The sequence below is a fragment of the Tenrec ecaudatus genome, chromosome 12, assembly GCF_050624435.1.
Source record: "Tenrec ecaudatus isolate mTenEca1 chromosome 12, mTenEca1.hap1, whole genome shotgun sequence".
Classification (NCBI taxonomy): Eukaryota; Metazoa; Chordata; class Mammalia; order Afrosoricida; family Tenrecidae; genus Tenrec; species Tenrec ecaudatus.
In genome coordinates this window covers 11,373,306-11,390,862 of record NC_134541.1, presented here as the reverse complement: position 1 = coordinate 11,390,862, position 17,557 = coordinate 11,373,306, and the positions used below count along the sequence as shown (strand labels likewise).

The following is a 17,557-nucleotide window of genomic DNA, read 5'->3' as shown; positions in this document are numbered from 1 at the left end:
AAATCTCGGAGTCTAAGGCTGAAGGAATTTTCTAGTCCCGCAACCTTAGCGTGTGTCAAGAAAAAGCAACACCCTCAGTACATTCAAAAAAAGTAAAAGGATGGACGTGGGGTAGGAGACAGAGAACATAAACTGTTAGGACGGGCCAGCAGACCTCGTCTCCGTACCTGCTGTGACAGGTAATGCAAGGACACGGCACGTGCCCACCTCCCCCAGTTCGGGCCAAGCAGGTGTCTGCTCCCTGGCGGTCTGGGGAAGGTTGGATGGGCCCCACCCTGAGAGGGTCGGTGGAGACTCTTTGGAAACAGTTCTTCTAGGCTGTACAAAGGATCTACATACAGTTTGTCACCAGTAACGCTACGGTGGCAAGACCCGCTTCTTTCCAAACTTGGGGGGGGAGGGGAGAACCCCACAGGAAGTGAGGTGGGTTCTTTAATCACAAAGAGGGGGGGGGGAAAAAATCAAGATTCTAGATTCCGCTGTGTCTTCATCCTGGCCGTCGCCGCCAGTTCTTCTCTTTAGTTGACTGCAATCTTTTTTTCTTCCAGGAAGTGGGGGAACTGGTGTTTGGGGACACCGTCAGTAGTAGTGGGTTTCTGCACATCCGAACCCAGGTGTGCAGCCTGGGAGCCGTCCACCTGGGAGGCACCCGAGTTACTCCCACCGGAGCTGGCCCCCAGGGGCACGGGCAGCGGAGGGATCCCTCCGCTCTGGATCACAGAGATCTCGTTGGGCTTCAGGGACAGCCCGCCGTTGAGCATGGCCGTGTACTGGCTCCACACCGCAGGGTCCACGTTCACCGCTGGCGCCCGGATCTCCTTGGGGAGCACCTCGGAGACCCTCTTCCCATCGGAGCCCAGCAGAGCCACGGTGTTCTCGATGGCCAGCTTCCTCCCCCGGCGGGCCGAGTTATTGTTGGAGCCGTGGGTCATGTAGTGCACCTGTTGGGGGCGGGGACAGTAAGTGAGGCAAAGGGGTTTTCTGGGTGCCGCTGGGTTCCAGCCACCCAACACAGTGACAGCACGCAGGCTTTCAGGGAGCAGCCTGTCCCGTTCCCACTGGTCCCAGAGTACTCCAGTGACAAGCATCTGGGGTTTTTCACCAAGTTTCAGCTTTACCCTCGGGCCCGGTTTTGCCATGGTCTGCACTATTTAAAATTTTGTTTCCAAAAATATTACTATGAATTAGGAGGGGGCGACTTCTCTGGCAGCTTATCGGGTTTTGTATTCAGCAACTTAAAACAACTTATCAAGCCTACCAATAGTTGACCTTTTGTCTCACACTCCACTGAGATACACACATACAGTTTGTCCCAACTCCTGTATTGGGCTTCACCTACTGCGTCCCAGGCAGAGTTGTAGCGGTCTGGCTGAGAATTTAAGATCACACAGGCGTATACACCTACCCAGCTAATAAATACAATAAAGGATGCTTCCTTTCTTTCTTTCAAATCAGGGCAAAACTGGGCCGAATAACTAAAAACATTGATTAGGAGACAGTACCAATATCTGAGGTGGACACTAAAGTACAGCTTTTGAATCGTGTTGTTTACCACTGGGGGAAAGTTGGGCAAAGTGTCCACGGCAAGATCTCTTTACAGCCTATCTGGCTGCGGGTGAATCTACGGTATCTCAACAAGAAGCGAACTACAAAATATCCTGTGAACAAGGCCACCGGCTTCCGCACGAGCACATCTGTGGTGGGTCTGGTCACCCCTCGGGTCTGGACGTGAGCTCCCCCCGGTGGCAGAATAATCGGCTGTTTAAGCTCACAGGTCAGCTTTGCTCATGAACAGAGTTCAGAGGGTTCCCAAGAGGAAAAGGAACCAGCAGCCCAGGGAGAGAGTAGACCAAGCGACAGAAGAGGGAACGGTAAACAAAATGTGCATGAATTGTTGAATCTAAAATTCGTGAACTTTCCCTAAACTGAGCATTGAAAAGGTAATTACAATAGAATGCGGGGTGGGGTCTTGAGCCTCAAGAGCATCTTCACCACCACCCTGCGGCTTGTGTCCCTTGTCATCATCCCAATGGGCTCAGGGAGAAGCGCTTCACTGCTACCTCCCACTGCAGGATGCTGGCACCTGTAACCACTCAGTTAACACCACATAAACGGCGGCAGCTTGCCAGTGTTTCCCCCCACTCAGACCTCGCTGAGTTCAAGCCACTAACTTTTCAGTTCGCAGCCTTGCCCTTAACCACAGCCCAGCCAATGCTCCTGTGTCTGAGGAGACCAGCAAGTCATCCTTCCAAAGCCGCTTCTGAGAGCTGGTGCCAGACGTCTAGCCTGCCTGACCCCTCCCCTCCAAGGACTGCGGGTGTTACTGAGCTCCAGAATTTCTGGTTGCCAGGTCACTTCCGGTTCCTCCTCCAAGTCCTTGGCTAGATGATCCTAAATATGTTGGCTTTAGGATAAGCAAGCTTCATTCAGGAAGGGCATGGTGGGCCAATTTTAATGAAGTCCACCTAAGTCTAAAGAATGCCAAGAAGGCAAGGGGACATGGCAATCCTTCACCCAGGGTCACAAAGCATACTAGAGGCCAGACCAAGAGGGGACCCCCTTCCTCCCCAGCACCTTTCACCCCATGTCCTTTCCCGAGTGAAATGGACACCACGTGAAGTCCCTGATCCACAGGAAATCCTGACCAGACATCTCGCTCTCCCAGGAAGGAGTGCAGGGAAGGTGGTAGGCTGAGGCCTTATCAAAAGTGTGAGCCCTGGAAAACCAAGGCAGCCCAGCCGAGCCAAGCCGAGAGCCTCTCGTAGGGTTTCCGTTTCGGTGAAAGGAAAAGAGATGGGGGTCCAATTGCACAGCATGTAAAAAACCTGGCAGACAATCGGAAAGCAAGCTTTTAGCAAAAGGTACAGTAGCACAGTGTCTATTTGAACGAAAACCGTGCACAAAGCTGCCACCAAGCCTGAAAAAGCTTCAAGTCGATCCACAAATGCTCTCTCAACCCTGCATTACAGCGTCTGACAAGACCACCTCTGCTTAAGCGGATTCTACCTTGTAGGCTGAGTCCCAGAGGACAGCATGCTTATTAGAGAAAGCGTCAAGGTCAGAGGATAAAAACGATGACCTTCAATGAGGACTGACCCAGGACGCGGCAGTGCTCTACTGGGCAGAGTGGCTATGAGTGCCATCTCTAGACGGCACTGGACAAGCCCTGCGGGAAGTCAAGCTCTGCACTCACACCGCCGCCTGCTGGGCGTTCCAGGTTGTTTTATGGGCTGCTAGGATTTGTGAAAGAGCTTCCCCTGGAGGCAGAGTGGGTTGGTTGTGTTGGGCTAACGCCAAGGTCAGCAGCTTTGAAACCATTGTTTTGAGGGAGAAAAATGGACCTTTTTCACTCCCATCAAGGGCTGCTAGTCTCGGAAACCCCTGTCTTGTAAGAAACAAAAACTAAGCCAAGGGAACTAGACACCACCCTGCTTTCAGCCAGCTGAAAGCACCTACATCTCAAAGATGTCACTATGGGAGGAAACCCGGGGTGCTTCTATGAGTTCGTGGCATTTCCCCAATGAGCTTCTGAAACTCCCTCATGTATGTATGTATGTACATATATATAAATACACACACACATATACATATATATATATATATTCCCTCTTAATAGTTTTAAGATACAATTTCTGAAAGTGGCTCCTGGTCAACCTGCAGGTCAGGGAATGAACACACACACACATACACACCACACCCAGGACTCAACGTCCAGACACAGGACAGATGGTGTGTAAGGGAAACAGTAACGCAAGCAAGGAGCACACACCTTCAGCTGGAAATTGGACAAAGTGAAAAGCCATGGAGGAAGCGCCTAAGTGATGTCTATGGGGCCACGGGCCCCATAATCCCAAACAAGGGCATGAGCTGCTGAATGTGGAACGATCTGCTCCATAAACCTTCACCGTATTCACGATTAACAACAACAAAAATCACAACTAACTCAACACATACGGGGTGTGTGTGGGTGGGTGTGTCTGTCTTGTGGCAGCATTTACCCCAGAACAAAGTTCAGGAGGGTCAGGCAAGGAGGCCTGAGGACAGCAAACCCTGGGAGGAAGCGGGGTAAGTGGTGTCACATCATGGGGATGGCGATGGAGGGCAGGAAGCAAAACACTACTATGCAAAGTGAAACGCAGAACAGGTCTGCTCTGGAAAGCCTCCCAAGTTTAAAAATCCAGAACCCCAGATTGTCAGGCCCCATCCCACTGGGCCCACAAGAGAGGATTCCGGCCTCCAGCCCCCACCCTGCGCCAACACCCACCTTCAGGTTGCCCTTGGTGGTGAAGGCGCGCCCACAAATGTTGCACACGAAGGGCTTCTCTCCGGTGTGCGTGCGCTCGTGGATCTGAAGGGCGCTCGCCGAGGAGAAGTTCTTCCCGCAGCGTGCACAGCCGTGCTGCTTGGCCTGGCGCCGGGGCTGGGCCGCCAGCAGCGGGACCATGCCAGGGGACAGGGCTGAGGTGCCCCCGGCGAAGGCTCCAGGGACCTCCACTTTGACAAAGGCGGGCTGGTTCCGGACAAATGTGGGGAGGCTGCTGCGACCTGGGGATTCAAACAGAAAGGGGAGAAATTCCACACCATTAGTTCTTCACAAAGATCTACAAGACAGCCGCGTGCTAGGAGAGTTGGTGAGCCTGGGAAACGGCTGATTGGAAACGTCTGCAAGACAGCTGGCCTCAAACACGAAGAAGTACGGGCTGGGTTTGAGCCTGGGCAGTTCAAACTTCTACCTAAGGCGGCCCCCTCTCGCCACGAGTGGCACACGCCAGTGGGCACGTGCTTCACAAATGTACTTTGCACAACGGGCAAGCCTTTCCCCCTCCACAACTAAAAGGCAGGGCCCACTCTCTCTTCTAGATTCTTCTAGAAGGGCACTGAAGATCCTGATCCCTCACAAGGCTCCAGAGGGCTCAGGACGCAAAGCATGAGCAAGGACAGCAAGCACCGTGCCGTCTACACCCGATTAACGCTAACCTTGCTAAATAATATGCGTGCCTGTTGCTGGCATAGATGGAGTCACGTGAACCTGTGAGTGCCAGAACTCGCCTTTGACAGGGTGCGGTCATCACCGATCACGCTTGACCGAATGAGAACTCTCTCCTTTCCTGGCGGGTTTGCCACTTAGTCACGAGCTCTGGCGCTCACAGGTTTTACTATCGTCTACAGTTCTACCCAGGAATAAAGCCAAGACCACGGAGGTCCCCTTTTGGTGCACATAAATCGCATCATCATGTCAAGTTCAACCCAGGCTCCTCTTGGATGACCTTGGGCCCACAACGGACATTCATTAAGTTAAATCCAAAGTCCCATCACCTTCCGTGTCGGCCCGGCTGTTCTCGGCGCTCTCTGCTTTGCCTCCCGCATCAGGTGACTTGGATCTGATGCTTTCCGCTTGGCTGTTGGCTGGAGAGAGGTCCTGGAAGGACGCGGTCTCCACAGCTTCCGGACTGCGCATCGGATACTCCTGGTCTTCCATCAGGGAGGAGGAGTCGTTGGTCAACGCGTCGCTCTCCACCGAGCTGTTCTCCCGACTGCCCTGCCGCTGCAGGGCTGGAGTCGGGCCCAATCTCCCTGGAGCGTCTGGGGAGGCCATCATGGGGAAGCCCAGAGTCGGTGAGGCCGAGTGGACTTTGGGAAGAGAGCCGGGGAGCTTGGAGGAGCTACTGGGAGCCTCCTGGGACCCAACTTCCTCGACATCGATGCTCTCGACCGTGTCGTCTAGGCAAATGGCACTAGTGTTGCTGTTCTCGTTGACCACCACCGGCTCGGCCCCTGAGAAGCTACAGGGGCTCTCGGGGGGCAGGGGCGTGTTGGGGATCTGACCGCCCATGTGCATGCGGATATGTTGCTGCAACATAACGGCGTTGGTGAACTTCTTCTGGCAGATGGGACAGGAATGCTGCGCCTTGATCGACGTGTTGGCTCGGTGGACCCCCAGGTGCGTCTTCAGGTTGCCCTTGGTGGAGAAGGCTCGGCCGCAGACCTTACACTGGAAGGGTCTCTCTCCCGTGTGGGTGCGGTAATGCATTTTGAGGGAACTCTGGCAGCTTAAGACGCGGTGGCAGATGACACACTCGTTGGGATCGGAGGTAGCCTTATCCAGGTTTTCCACCAGCTGTTGCAATTTCAGGGTCTCTGACCCTGGCTCGGGGATCCCACGCCCTGGGAAGCCACCAACCCTTGGGGAATCCTGCTTGGGGCCCACCCCAGGCAGCGTTCGTCCACCACCCTCGCTTCCCAGGGGAGGCCCAGGCTGCAAGGTGCTGGGTGACGGGCCACCCAGGTGGTCCTTGGAGTTAGGCCCTGATGCCAGAGTTTGAGGTAGCCCTGCAGAGGGGGTCCCTGGCCCGAGGACCAGTTTGCTGTCTAGGGAGATGCTGGCTTCAGCTACAGGGCCAGGCATGCCGTTGCCTGCCGCCATTTTGTCCTGGAACTCGGCCAAGAGCTGGGGGTTGGCCTTCACCTGGGGATGTCGATGAAAGTGCACCTTGAGGTTGCCCTTGGTGGTGAACCGGTGGCCACAGACGGTGCACACGTAGGGTCTCTCTCCAGTGTGGGAGCGTAGGTGGATCTGCAGGGAGCTATCGGTCCCAAAAACCTTGCTACAGTACTTACACTTGTGTCTGTAGAGGGCGGCCTCCTCTTTAGCTTTGACTTCCACTGCGGAGACGTTGGGGGGCTTCCCCTTCCCTTTCTTGGACGGGTCCAACGCCATCGTGGAGAAAGGGCTCTGGAAGAGCACAGAGCCTGGAGCCTGAGGTAGCAGAGCGCCCGGGAGGCGGGACATGACGCTGGGGGGCACCCTGGTCCCGTCGGGCTTCAGGGCGAAGGACGTGAGCCCCTGGGACACGGGGCTGGCCGTGGAAGGGAGGTTGGCATGAGGTAGCTTGGCTTGTTTCAAGGCATCCAAAGACAGAGCCTGGCCCCCGACCTTCTGGCCGAGCAGAGCCACGGCGGCCGACACCTGCTGGGACACGTGACTGCCCAAGGTCTTCAGCGCGTCGGCGCCCGCCACCCCGGAGTGGAGGGCGTGGGAAGCCCACATGTTCACCTGGATGCGGATCTGCTCCGTGAGCTGGATCTGCTGCAGCTGCTGCTGCTGCAGACACAGGATCTGCTCCAGGACCCAGGGGATGCTGTTGGCACCGGGCAGGGGGGCGGGCAGGGCATCGGCGCTCCGCTGGTTCACCGCCACCTTGGTGCCCCGCAGGGCCTGTAAAGTCACGTTGGTGTTGGAGACTTTGCCTTTGGGGAGATAGCTGACGTCCTGCGGCGTGGGCGGCAGGGCCGTCTCGGTCTTTAGGTACACCACAGACTCCGAGGTGGGCCTCTCTTTCGGGTCCCCCGAGCTGCCCCTGGGCTCCGTGGGGCTGTCGTTACAGCTTGGACTCGGGGGCTGGTGGCTCAGCGCTTCTCCGGGGAATTCTTCAGCAGGCAGCGGCCCCTCGCTGTCATTCATGATGAGCACAGGCGGGAGTTTGGTGCAATTCCTCTTGTGGTCGATGAACTCGGAGATGCTGAAGAACTCCGCGCAGCATTTCTCGCAGACGTGGGTGTCTTCGCGCCGAAGCCGCTTGCCCGCCGGCTCTTCCCACTTCCCCGCCTCGTCCTGGAGCTCTGGGTGGCTCATCACAGCACCTGCAGCAAGAGAGACACGACAGCTAAGCACGTGGCACAGAAGGAAGAAAGCCACAGTGATCAACACGTGTCTTTCATGCTAACCTGACAGCCAACTGTCACAGGACGGTACTAAGCCAGCCAACGACACAAGAGACATGTAGCCTGACATCGAAGCCAAAGTAACGGTCTGCACCCCACGCTGAATTCAGGGTGGCTCACAAAAGGAAATGGACTCCCTTCAGTCGGTGACGACACGCATGGAGGAGACGGGCTCACAGCACCCTTTACTTAAGTCCATCGCCGCTTCCACCGAGGGAATGGCGGTGGCGTCTCAGGCTGCAGGCCAGCAGGTAACCTCTGCACCCGAGGCTCCCGGGTCTCGGGGACCCGGCCGACCAAACACAACCTCAGTTATGTCTCTCTCGGTGGTTGGGGGAGAAGAGAAAAGCAGGCCTTCTACAGAGAAGTACCCGGATGGTGATTGCGTCCACACCTTCACCCGCCTCTGCAGCTTCCATGGGCATGGCCATTAGTGCCGACGGTTGTTTCTCTGAAGCCTAACATGCAACAACACAGACCGCTTCTGGGCAAATGCGACCGGTTCAGACTTTGTTACATGACCGATTGGTCTATAAAAGGGACCTTGGTGTGTGGCGGTTACCCATGGGCCGCTAACCCCAGTTCAGCCGTTTGGTACCAACACTGCTCCTGGCGGGAGGGGAAGCCAGGCTTGCCGACTCCCATGCAGAATTAGTCTCCGCAGGGGCAGTTCTACCCTGTCCCAGAGGGTCGCTATGAGTTAGCATCGACTCAATGGCACGGAGTCGGGTGCTGTTTGCCTAGAAAGGGGTTGCAGTAGGAACTAGATGTCCAAGAGGAAGAGGGGTCGACAGCGTCTTACAGCACGACACAAAACAAGCCTAAAAGCATTGCGTTAGTGATTTTTAAAAAGGCGTTTGTTTACCGTCAGACCAAGACTTATCTGGGCTATGTATGCACACGGGCTAAGGATCTACGGGTGAAAAAGACTGCCCAATCCTCCTCCTGGGTGCAGACTGGGCAGGCCAAGCGCCCCATACATGGAATTTGATTGTGCGCCTATCAACCTCATTGATTGTAATTCAGAGATAATCCAACTGACTTGCCCCAAAGAGGCTCACAGGCATATGCATTTACCATTCAGCCATCTATGCATTTCCGCCCTCAATGTAGTAAACACTCTCCCCAAAGTCTTCCCTGGGCCTCCACCAGTGGCTCTTCTCTCCCGCCCCCTCAGCTATGCTGTTTGGATTAAGAAGCTTCACCGGTTTGTTTTATGTTGTGGATTATTCAGTGGATGGATTATTCTTTTATAGGGTTGTCAGTGGTTTGGCTGAAACGTGACGACAGGGGTGGGTGGGCTTGGTTCCAGGAGCAAGGGGTTCTAAAACGATTGAGACCTTAGGGTCTGATCTTTTTAAGAATTCTCAGCTATGTTCTATCTTTCCTCCCAGGCAGACTTTGTCTTCCACAGCAGAGCAGGTCAATCATGCCTATTAGCCAACACCCACTTCTTCTGGTCAATGTTTTTTGGCTAAAAGAACTGCCCAGGTGGTATAGTGGTTACACAGTTGATTCCGAGTTGAGCTGTTAACCACAAGGTCAGCAGTTCAAAACCACCAGTCACTCCAAGGGAGAACGGCTTTTTCTTCTCCAGTAAGGATTTATAACCTCAGAAACCCACAGGGGCAATTCTACAGTTTGGTGGGGCCAGGGTCAGTAACTCAGCACAGGTAACCTACCTAGTGACTTATTCCTATCAGTTCCCACTAGCACCCCATGTGCTGAGCAGAACTGTGCGGGGAGCGGGAAGGGAGGGTGGTGGTGTGTGTGGGGGTGGGGTGTGTGTGTGTGTGTGTCATAAGAGCTTTCAGGCTGTGGCTTTCGGGAAAGAAACTTGCCTATCTCCTGAGGGGCCTGCGGCCGGGTGTCAACCTCAAACCTTCGGCTAGCAGCCCAGTGCTTAGCCCTTAAAAGACCTCACCCATCATGATGGACACTTCCCATCAGTGTTTCTGCTTTTGAAAGGGCACCTAACTTAAAAATTGCCAAGACAAGTGGTGCTCCACCTGGAACAGACCCTTCGGGATCCTACCCAGCCTCTCCTGAAAGCCCCCAGCACTGCTCTGACCGCCACGGGCCTGGGGGGCAAGTCAAGACGCACATCGATTCCTAGAACCCCTAAGATACCAATCAATACCAGTTCTCCACGACTTGCTTAAGGGGGATGGAGGAGGTAGTGGTACCGTATTTCTGGGAAGGCAATGCTGGTAATTTACGTGCAAAGACTTCAGAAAGTTCTTACTGTCTTTGGGAAACACACCTGGCGGGCCCAGCTTCTAAGAGCCATGCAGCAGCAGCTAAGGCAAGTAGGTCCTTTGTCCCTCCCACCCGCACCTCGAAATTCCAATAAGGAAGCTGCACCCCATCTACTGCAAGGTTCTAGTTCCCAGGGAGGTAGGACAAGAACACTTTGTAGCTTATGAAACCAGCTCACCAGTAGGGGCCGTCTGCCTGGGATGGCTCCTCTAAGTCTACCTGGTAAAGCACAGCCCCCACACCTGGGGAAGGAATCCCATCTGGGAATGGATTATCTTTGTTATGTTTATGAGGCAGTATTAACTCCAGGGAGTGTCTTAAATCCATCTTTTGGGGGATATAAAAAAGGGCAGATTGAGCAAGCCAAGAAACAAGGAAGCAGAGATGGGGGGAGATTAAGAAGCCAGAGGATGCTCAAAGGTGGAGACACGGAGACCATCCCCTACAGCGAGGGCCCGGGGTTCCTGCTTTCACACCCCCTTTAAAAAGTAAATTTTGCTCCTGTGTGGTTTTTGTTATACCAGCCCTAGGTAACAGATTCCTTTCCCTAGCAGGAAAAGCAGGATGTGAATCAGGCGCCTCTATTTGCATTTGCAGATCAAGATATTCAAACGTGTACAAGGAAAATAGCTAAAAAGGTCAATGATCCACTGCTGTGGTCTCTGCCTCCTGGGGATTGAGGGGGCCAGGAGCAGGGGGTTGGCTGTGCTGCCCCCCCCCCCGCCCCCACCATTAGCTCTGTTTGCTGCCTTAGTGACCACCTACAGTAATTCTATTTCTGGAAGACCTCTAGTTAATCTCATGCAAATCTTCCTTGCCACGTTTTCATGCCCCCCACCCCCCAACGGACAGAAGACTTGGGCGCCAGACTCTACTCCTGTAATCAAAGAAAGATCATTATTCCAATTTTCCACATAGGAAAATGGTGTGCCCCTCCTCTCCCCAATGTTGAAGAATCAAATGACTCTGAGAAAGTAGAAAAGCAGGAATGGAATTTAAAAGGAGTAGCCCAGGTGTTAGTCTTACACTTGGTGGGCCGCTAACTGGGTCAGCAGCTCGAAACCAACAGCGGCTCCTCAGGAGAAAAATGAGGCTTTATATGCCTGTAAGGAGTCTGTCTTAGAAACCCACAGGGGCATTTCTACTCCGCTCCATAGGATTGCCAAGAGTCAAAATTTACTCCATGGCAGTGAGTTTATTTCTTTAAAAAGAATTCTTATTTAAAAGGACTGCCAAAATTAGTATAGCTTTTTTTTTTGGGGGGGGGGGGAAACAGTGCAGCTCAAATCTTCATTAGCATCTCAAATGGTGCTCCAGCCACACCCCCTGCCATTAAATTTTATTACCATACAGATAGACTGTATATCTGCCTCAAGAAATGTGGCCCCTTTGAAGGGCCAGGACCCTGCTCCATGATTTTGCCCTCTGGCTTTAGTCCTTTCCAACCGCCTCATCCCCTCCCCAATGTGGGATGGTCACAGCCTGGGGCCCAGGAACTCTGCTATGAAAAATCACAGCAGGGTTTTAGTCTAGGCTAGCATTTCTGCCCATCATGAGTGCAAGGGACATGCGTGGTTGTTAGCTGAAACCTGACTGGTATTTTATAGATGTTATAGACGTGGACATTATACTTGTGAATTGTCCGGCTGCTGGCACTAGCTGGCTTTTTGTAGTATTAAGCACGTGTTATTGACCCACAAAGGCCCTCGATGTTTGACATATTTGATTTTACATATTTACAAAACACGGTGTGGAAAGTCGGCAGGGATGCCAAAGTCTTCCTATGGCGCAAAAAAGGTTAAATACCCCCAAGCCTCCTGAAGGATCCACTAACAGGCCCCGAAAGAGTGATTTACAACCTGGATCCCAGCTTGCCTCCCCTGTATACACAACCAGCCCCCCCCCAACACCAAGCAATATCCCACTGGAGTCTTGAGTCCACAGCAGTGCTATTTACACACCCAGTGAGACAGAAAAGGCCGACTGCAATCCAGATCACCACTGGCAAGTAGCAACACTGCCATGTGCCCAAGAGCGCAAGAGGTAGGAACAATTGCGTGATGTGCTCCAGTAGGCTAACCCTCCCCAACAGGAGAAAAAAAGCAAAGTTCAGAGGATTACACTCCAGCTAGCTCTCCAACCCCTCCACCCCACCCCCACCCCCACCCGAATTTTAGGAATGTTATCTCTCCACATCTAGTTATCCAATAAGTTGGAAGAATGCCGTAAACCCAGCAGGGGTCTTAGATTCAATCACTGCCAAATGGATAGAAACTCCTTTACTACTGTATCCCAGGCAGGCCCATCACCACAGGCCCACTAAAACACTTAAATAAAAAGACAAGATCTTCATGAAACCACTGACTCAAGGCTTATCTTTGTCTTCCATCCCTACAGTAAAAGAACCAGACAATGAATAGCTTATCTGCCCTTCCACCACCTCTCAGCCCTCCTTGGTGTAACTGCCCACCCAAAATCTAAAACTTTTAAAAAGGAAAGTATCCTTCATTTCACAATCTAACTCACTCATTTCCCGAGGGCAAATTTTAACTCAAATGGAATGGGGCGTCTCATTAATTAGGTGCTATCAGTCTCTGCTAGAAACCCAGGGACTTTGCAGAGACCAAAAGGTGGGTGACTTTATTTATAGCTGCTCAGGTATGTGGAGCCGCCCCATTGTAGAGACTAGCTTCCCACTTTGCCTCCACTGGAGGCAAGGCTCTCTTTTAGGCAAGCTCTACTATCCCTTCACATAGTCTGATACAGACTCGGAAAATTGTGTATAGAAACAAAAAGGCATGTGGCGGGTGCCTGGGGAAGCAGTCCTGGCCTAGGCTCATGGGCTCATACACGTGTGCATGCTTTTTAAAAACGATGGACAGGTTGAGAAAGTACTGAGCAACTTGGTACTCTCTGGGCACTAAGGTCCCAGAAACACACCGAGGGAATGTAAATGCAGCTTCCTTTCCAACTAGTTCCTAAGAGACCTCTTGATCTGAAGCGGGCACCCAAAGCCCACCTCTAATCTCAAGAGGGGAAGGCCACAAGGGCTCAGTTCTAGATAGGCCAAAAAGCACAGCCACCAAAACCCCTTGGGATTCCCAGAAGGGCTGAAAACAAGCCCTCGGGAGGCCTCATCGGAAAAAGGGTAAAAACAAAGATTTTTTAGGAATTATTGTGAGAAGTGGTTGGGGCACACTCCCCCAACCCCACTCCACACCAGCTGGACTCAGCAGACCAGTATACACAGCACAGTACCAATTCTGCCCCCAAAGGACTGAGCCTAGTCCTGCCCAGAGTAAGGGCCTCGGGTTAATTTTATCTCAAACTGGTGTTTTATCATCACTGTAAGAAAAAAAACAAGAAAAGTTGCTCAAGGTCATACAGCTGAAAGTCATACACAAGCCGATTAGCAATGCAGCCTTCATGCCTCCACACCGTCATTCCACCCGGTGGGTGGACAGGCTCTCCAGACGCCCCCATCTGAGGGGTAGCTGCCAGCAGCCATGCTGGGGGTGGAAGGGGTGGCAGACATTTCACCTTGCAAACTTTTTATAAAGAAAGGAACCCCCCCATTCAGATACACCCCAATCTCTGCCACATCAACTGGAACCAGTAACCCCCATCTTAAAATCTTAACTCCTCTTCAGAAACCTTTAAGGTGGTGTTGGTCTGAAACTGGGGCTAGGCAGCTATGTGAAACTTGGGAATCTTAATCGCTGGTGGTTGTAATCCAGGTTAGCACAAAGGGCATTTGAAACTCTTTGAGAAAATGCTAATTTCGCTGTAAGTAGCGTGGGCCTCCCGACCACCTGCAGATTTTTTTGATCTGCTAATTGATGGCCAGGTTCCATTTTCCGGCCTCAAAAATCGCATGCTTTCCATGGCTTTGCCGAGCTAGACCAGCCTCACCTTAGCATTACTTAAAAAACAAAATCAAAGAAACACCCCCGTATCCTGTCCCCGGAGGCGGCTAAATCGCGAACAGCCAAAACGCAGCCCTCAAATAAAGGCCAGCTCCCATCCCAGTGGCACCTGGGGGTCGGGTCGGGAAGCACTTTACGGGCTCGAGTTCTTTCCTAGAATTCCAGACTTCGGGAACACAGGCGCGGCCGGAGGTGGCGTCAGCAGCTGGCACAGGCCCAAAGGGGAACCCCTCCAGGTGGCCCGACCCTCTCCGGAGGCTCGTCCCACCTACAGGTGTGAGCTGGTACCGGCAAGGGACCCGCCTCCCAGCGCGGAGCGCGGCGGAAGGCTGGGTCTCCAGGGGGCGCGCGCGCGCAACCCGCGGTCCGCTTAACCGGCGATCGATAGTGGACACCCCCCCCAAAAAAAAAAACCCCAAATCACAGGGAGCGCAAACGCGGGCGAGGGACCGCAGTGTTGTCCAAGCTAAACTCAAACTCTCCCCGGCGTTTATTAAAACGCCCTCCTAACAGGTTGCCCTCCGCGCCGTCCTCCCGCCCCTCCCCAAAAGCTTCGTTTGTGCGCGCGCCCACCCAAAAAGACGGGTAAGGGGGAAGGGACGGTCGGAGCAGGACCAGGGGAGGGGTCAGCGGCGGGAGCTCGCCCCTCCTCTCCGCGGGGAGGAAGCGGGCTGGCCTACGGTTAACCCTTTTGTTCCAGGTGGACCAGGCGACCCGGGCCCTCCGCGCTGCCCCCCGCCCCGCCCAGACCCAGGGCACAAAGAGTCCCCCGGCGCACACTGCCTTGACCTCCGGGCGCATCGAAAACGCACCCCGCCTCCCGGGCATGCCGGTCCTCGTCCTGTGCCCCAAGAAAACGTTACTTGGGGGATCGCGGGAATTCTCTCGCCTGTACTATAAATTTGGGGAATTACATCCGACTCCCCCACTGAAAGTAACATCCAGGGCAGGAGAAGCGGACTTTACGCAGCAGCGACCGTTTTGCCGAGTAGAACCGGGCGTCGCGGGGAGCACTCGCGGCGTCCGGGGCTGCGGCGCACACCCCGGGATCAGCTGCTGGGAAATCGGAAAGCCGGAGCGGAGGCGCCCAGCAGCGCCCGGGAGATTAGAAGCGCCCCCTCCCCCACGCTAAAAACTTATCAGGCGACAATTTGGCGGGCCACGAAGGCGCAGCGATCGCAGGGCATCGCCTCGCTCCTAGGGCCTGAGCCCTTCGGGGGTGCCGGGGGTTTGGCCCCCCGGAGGGCTGGGAGCGTACTCCCGCCGACCCGGGGGGCGCGTGGGCCCGCGGTCAGCTGCAAACTCGCTTGGCCGCGACCCCCGACCGCAGCCTCTCCTCTCTCCCGGGCGCGCCGCGAGTCGCGCACCCCAGAACTGCCGCGCACAGCGCCGGGCCGGTGCTGCAGCCGAGGCGCTGGGCAGCGACCCCCGCCCAGGGGGCTCGGCCCTCTCCTCCGGCCGCGGTTATTTTTAGGAAGTCGGAAATCAAAGATGGCTGGAGGTCAGGCCCCGAAAGGTGAGGGCGAAGAACGGCGAGCGGCGAAGCGCAGGGCGAAAACCCCGAAGTGAAGGAAATCTCGTGCATGCCCCCCGCCCCCCACCCCGCGACCCTAGGCGCAGCGCGGGTGGCCCTCACCCCAACCCAGGAGGTGGGGAGAGGTCGCGCCCCCTCCCCCGCCACTTGGCCCGAGAGAGACGCGTGCAACAGATCACCCTCGGGTTTCCCCCCCTCCCAGGGGTGCGCCCCTCCTCCCACCTTCCAGAAAAGCCACCAAGGGGTGGGGGAGAGGCTGGGGACCCGGGAGGGGGCTCTTTCTTTTAAAAGCGGCGCCAGGGTGGGAGGGGAACCTAAGTTACAAGTTGGGGGGGGTTGGAAGTAAGCGGAGTGGAGCCAATTAGAGAGGCAGAGGCGAGAGGAATCTTCCTGGGACGGGGGGGGGGAGGAGTGGGGGGCGCAACTTTACAATAAGAGGTACGAAGGCTAAGGGGTGAGACTTGCAAGGGGAGAGAAGGAAAAAAGTGTAAAATTTGCAAGGTTGGGGCTGCCTCTCTGCCCCGGACTGCGTCCTGGGACCCAGGCTCCAGGATTTGGGCCCCCCCAAGCCCCCCGCCCGCGAGGGTCCCGGGAACAGTCCGGTCTCCCGGCCGGGCGGGCGCCCAGCCGCACTTACCCGGCTCCCCCGCCGTCGGCGCCTCTGGGGCTGCAGCCGCCAGCTCCGGGGTCGGCTGCTGCTCCTCCAGGTCCTCCTCCGAATTGATGTGTTGGGGTTTCGCCTGCTTGCGTCTCGACATGGTGCGAGCATCGGGGCGCCGGGAGAGCCGCGGCGGTTTGCCCTCTCAGCCACAAATTCCTGGAGTTAGGAAATTTACCCCCCTTCGGCCGGAACGCGCATGTCCCAGTAATTATTATTATCAATAATGCATTGCGATTTATCATGAGCCCTGACAGCTGATTGGCCTGGGTCCAAGACCTCGGAGATCATTTAAATAAGTCCTCATTGATCAGGGAGGGGCGAGGGATTCTGGGCTTTGTAGTCCGTTCCTGCACGTGACAAAGGCGTGTTCATCAGGGGAGCGCAGCTAATTAGCATCCGGGCGCCGAGTGGCTGGAACGTGGATGGAATCCGAGGGGGTCCCATCCTGGCGTCAACGGTGAGAGTCAGCGCTGGGGGAGAGGACTAGACGTGGCTACGGATTGAAATTTGCGAGGTTCCTCTAAAATTTTTGTGTGATAGCGTGCTCCAAAAATGATTTTAGTACGATTGATATCCGAAAACCTGAGAGGGGTAAAAACCTCTAAATGGAATATTTTGGTGCAATTTTTCCATATTGCCCCCTCGCCCCCCCCCAAAAAAATAGTTGAAATGTAACCCTTGTCCCCTCCCATCTTCTTTTAGCTTGGAAAGTTTAAATAGCGCTTTGAGATGATTGAAGGGGACTAGGTGGTGGTTTTATTTCCCATTCTCATGCCATTCCAATTTCTTAAAGGTGACCTTCAATTTTCCAAAATTTCAGAGTCCACCGTCATCACCATTGAACTACTTATAAAAGGCTAAACAATAGCCCCAGCGTTTATAGGCACTAGGATTGGGCTGTTGGGACAACGAAGACGGTGAATTTTTTTTTAAGTTTAAAATGACTACTAAATAGAAAAAAGTCAGGTTAAAGGCAAATATGGTGAGAGATATCAAAACAGCAAGCAATCACAGTTTTCCCCACCAGCCATAAAAGGGCTGAGAACACCGTTTGACTCAAAAAACACGCGGTTCCAGGGGTGACTTAAATATGATACACAAATGCCAGGTGCCTGGGTGTTAGCTCTTAATCGCTGTTGGAATTTTTGTTTATTTACGCAACGCCGATTACATGGCGAAAATGCTGTATACTTCAAAGGGATGGTATCTGCCCAGCACCAAGAGGATGCCTGGAATTTCCAAAAGTGGTATTTTGGTGTGTCTCTGTGTACGTATGCTACATAGATCTGTCTACACCCGTGCATATTTAACTCCGCTACCTTGCACATGGTGGTAAATGTCCAATATTTGTTAGGTGCATGTTGAAGTCATTCCCACACCGCCTCTGGGCATTGGCTTCGTTAAGGGGCACCTTGCTGCTAACCCCAAGTCAATCTCTGGAAACCAGCAGCAGCT

General features: G+C 54.2%; 1 protein-coding gene across 2 annotated transcripts; it reads right to left on the bottom strand.

The window, feature by feature from the left end:
- Positions 1–518: 518 nt before the first annotated feature.
- On the bottom strand, positions 519–16,199 carry SALL4 (spalt like transcription factor 4). 2 transcript variants are annotated; one of them, XM_075527884.1, is made up of 4 exons: positions 16,079–16,199; positions 5,317–7,641; positions 4,265–4,545; positions 519–941 (listed from the first exon to the last, which is right to left on the bottom strand). In XM_075527884.1, the coding sequence occupies exons 1-4, from the start codon at positions 16,197–16,199 to the stop codon at positions 519–521; spliced, it is 3,150 nt and encodes a 1,049-aa protein (XP_075383999.1). The 2 variants fall into 2 exon arrangements, with proteins under 2 accessions (XP_075383999.1, XP_075384001.1); XM_075527886.1 differs by having other exon boundaries at positions 6,619–7,641.
- Positions 16,200–17,557: the final 1,358 nt, after the last annotated feature.

Excerpts from the sequence above, each read along its gene's own strand:
- SALL4 (XM_075527884.1), bottom strand. The coding sequence starts at position 16,199 with ATGTCGAGACGCAAGCAGGCGAAACCCCAACACATCAATTCGGAGGAG. Across the intron at positions 4,546-5,316 it reads CAGCCGGGCCGACACGGAAG|GTCGCAGCAGCCTCCCCACA; the intron begins GTGATGGGACTT and ends TTGAATCCCCAG. Across the intron at positions 942-4,264 it reads CCACCAAGGGCAACCTGAAG|GTGCACTACATGACCCACGG; the intron begins GTGGGTGTTGGC and ends CGCCCCCAACAG.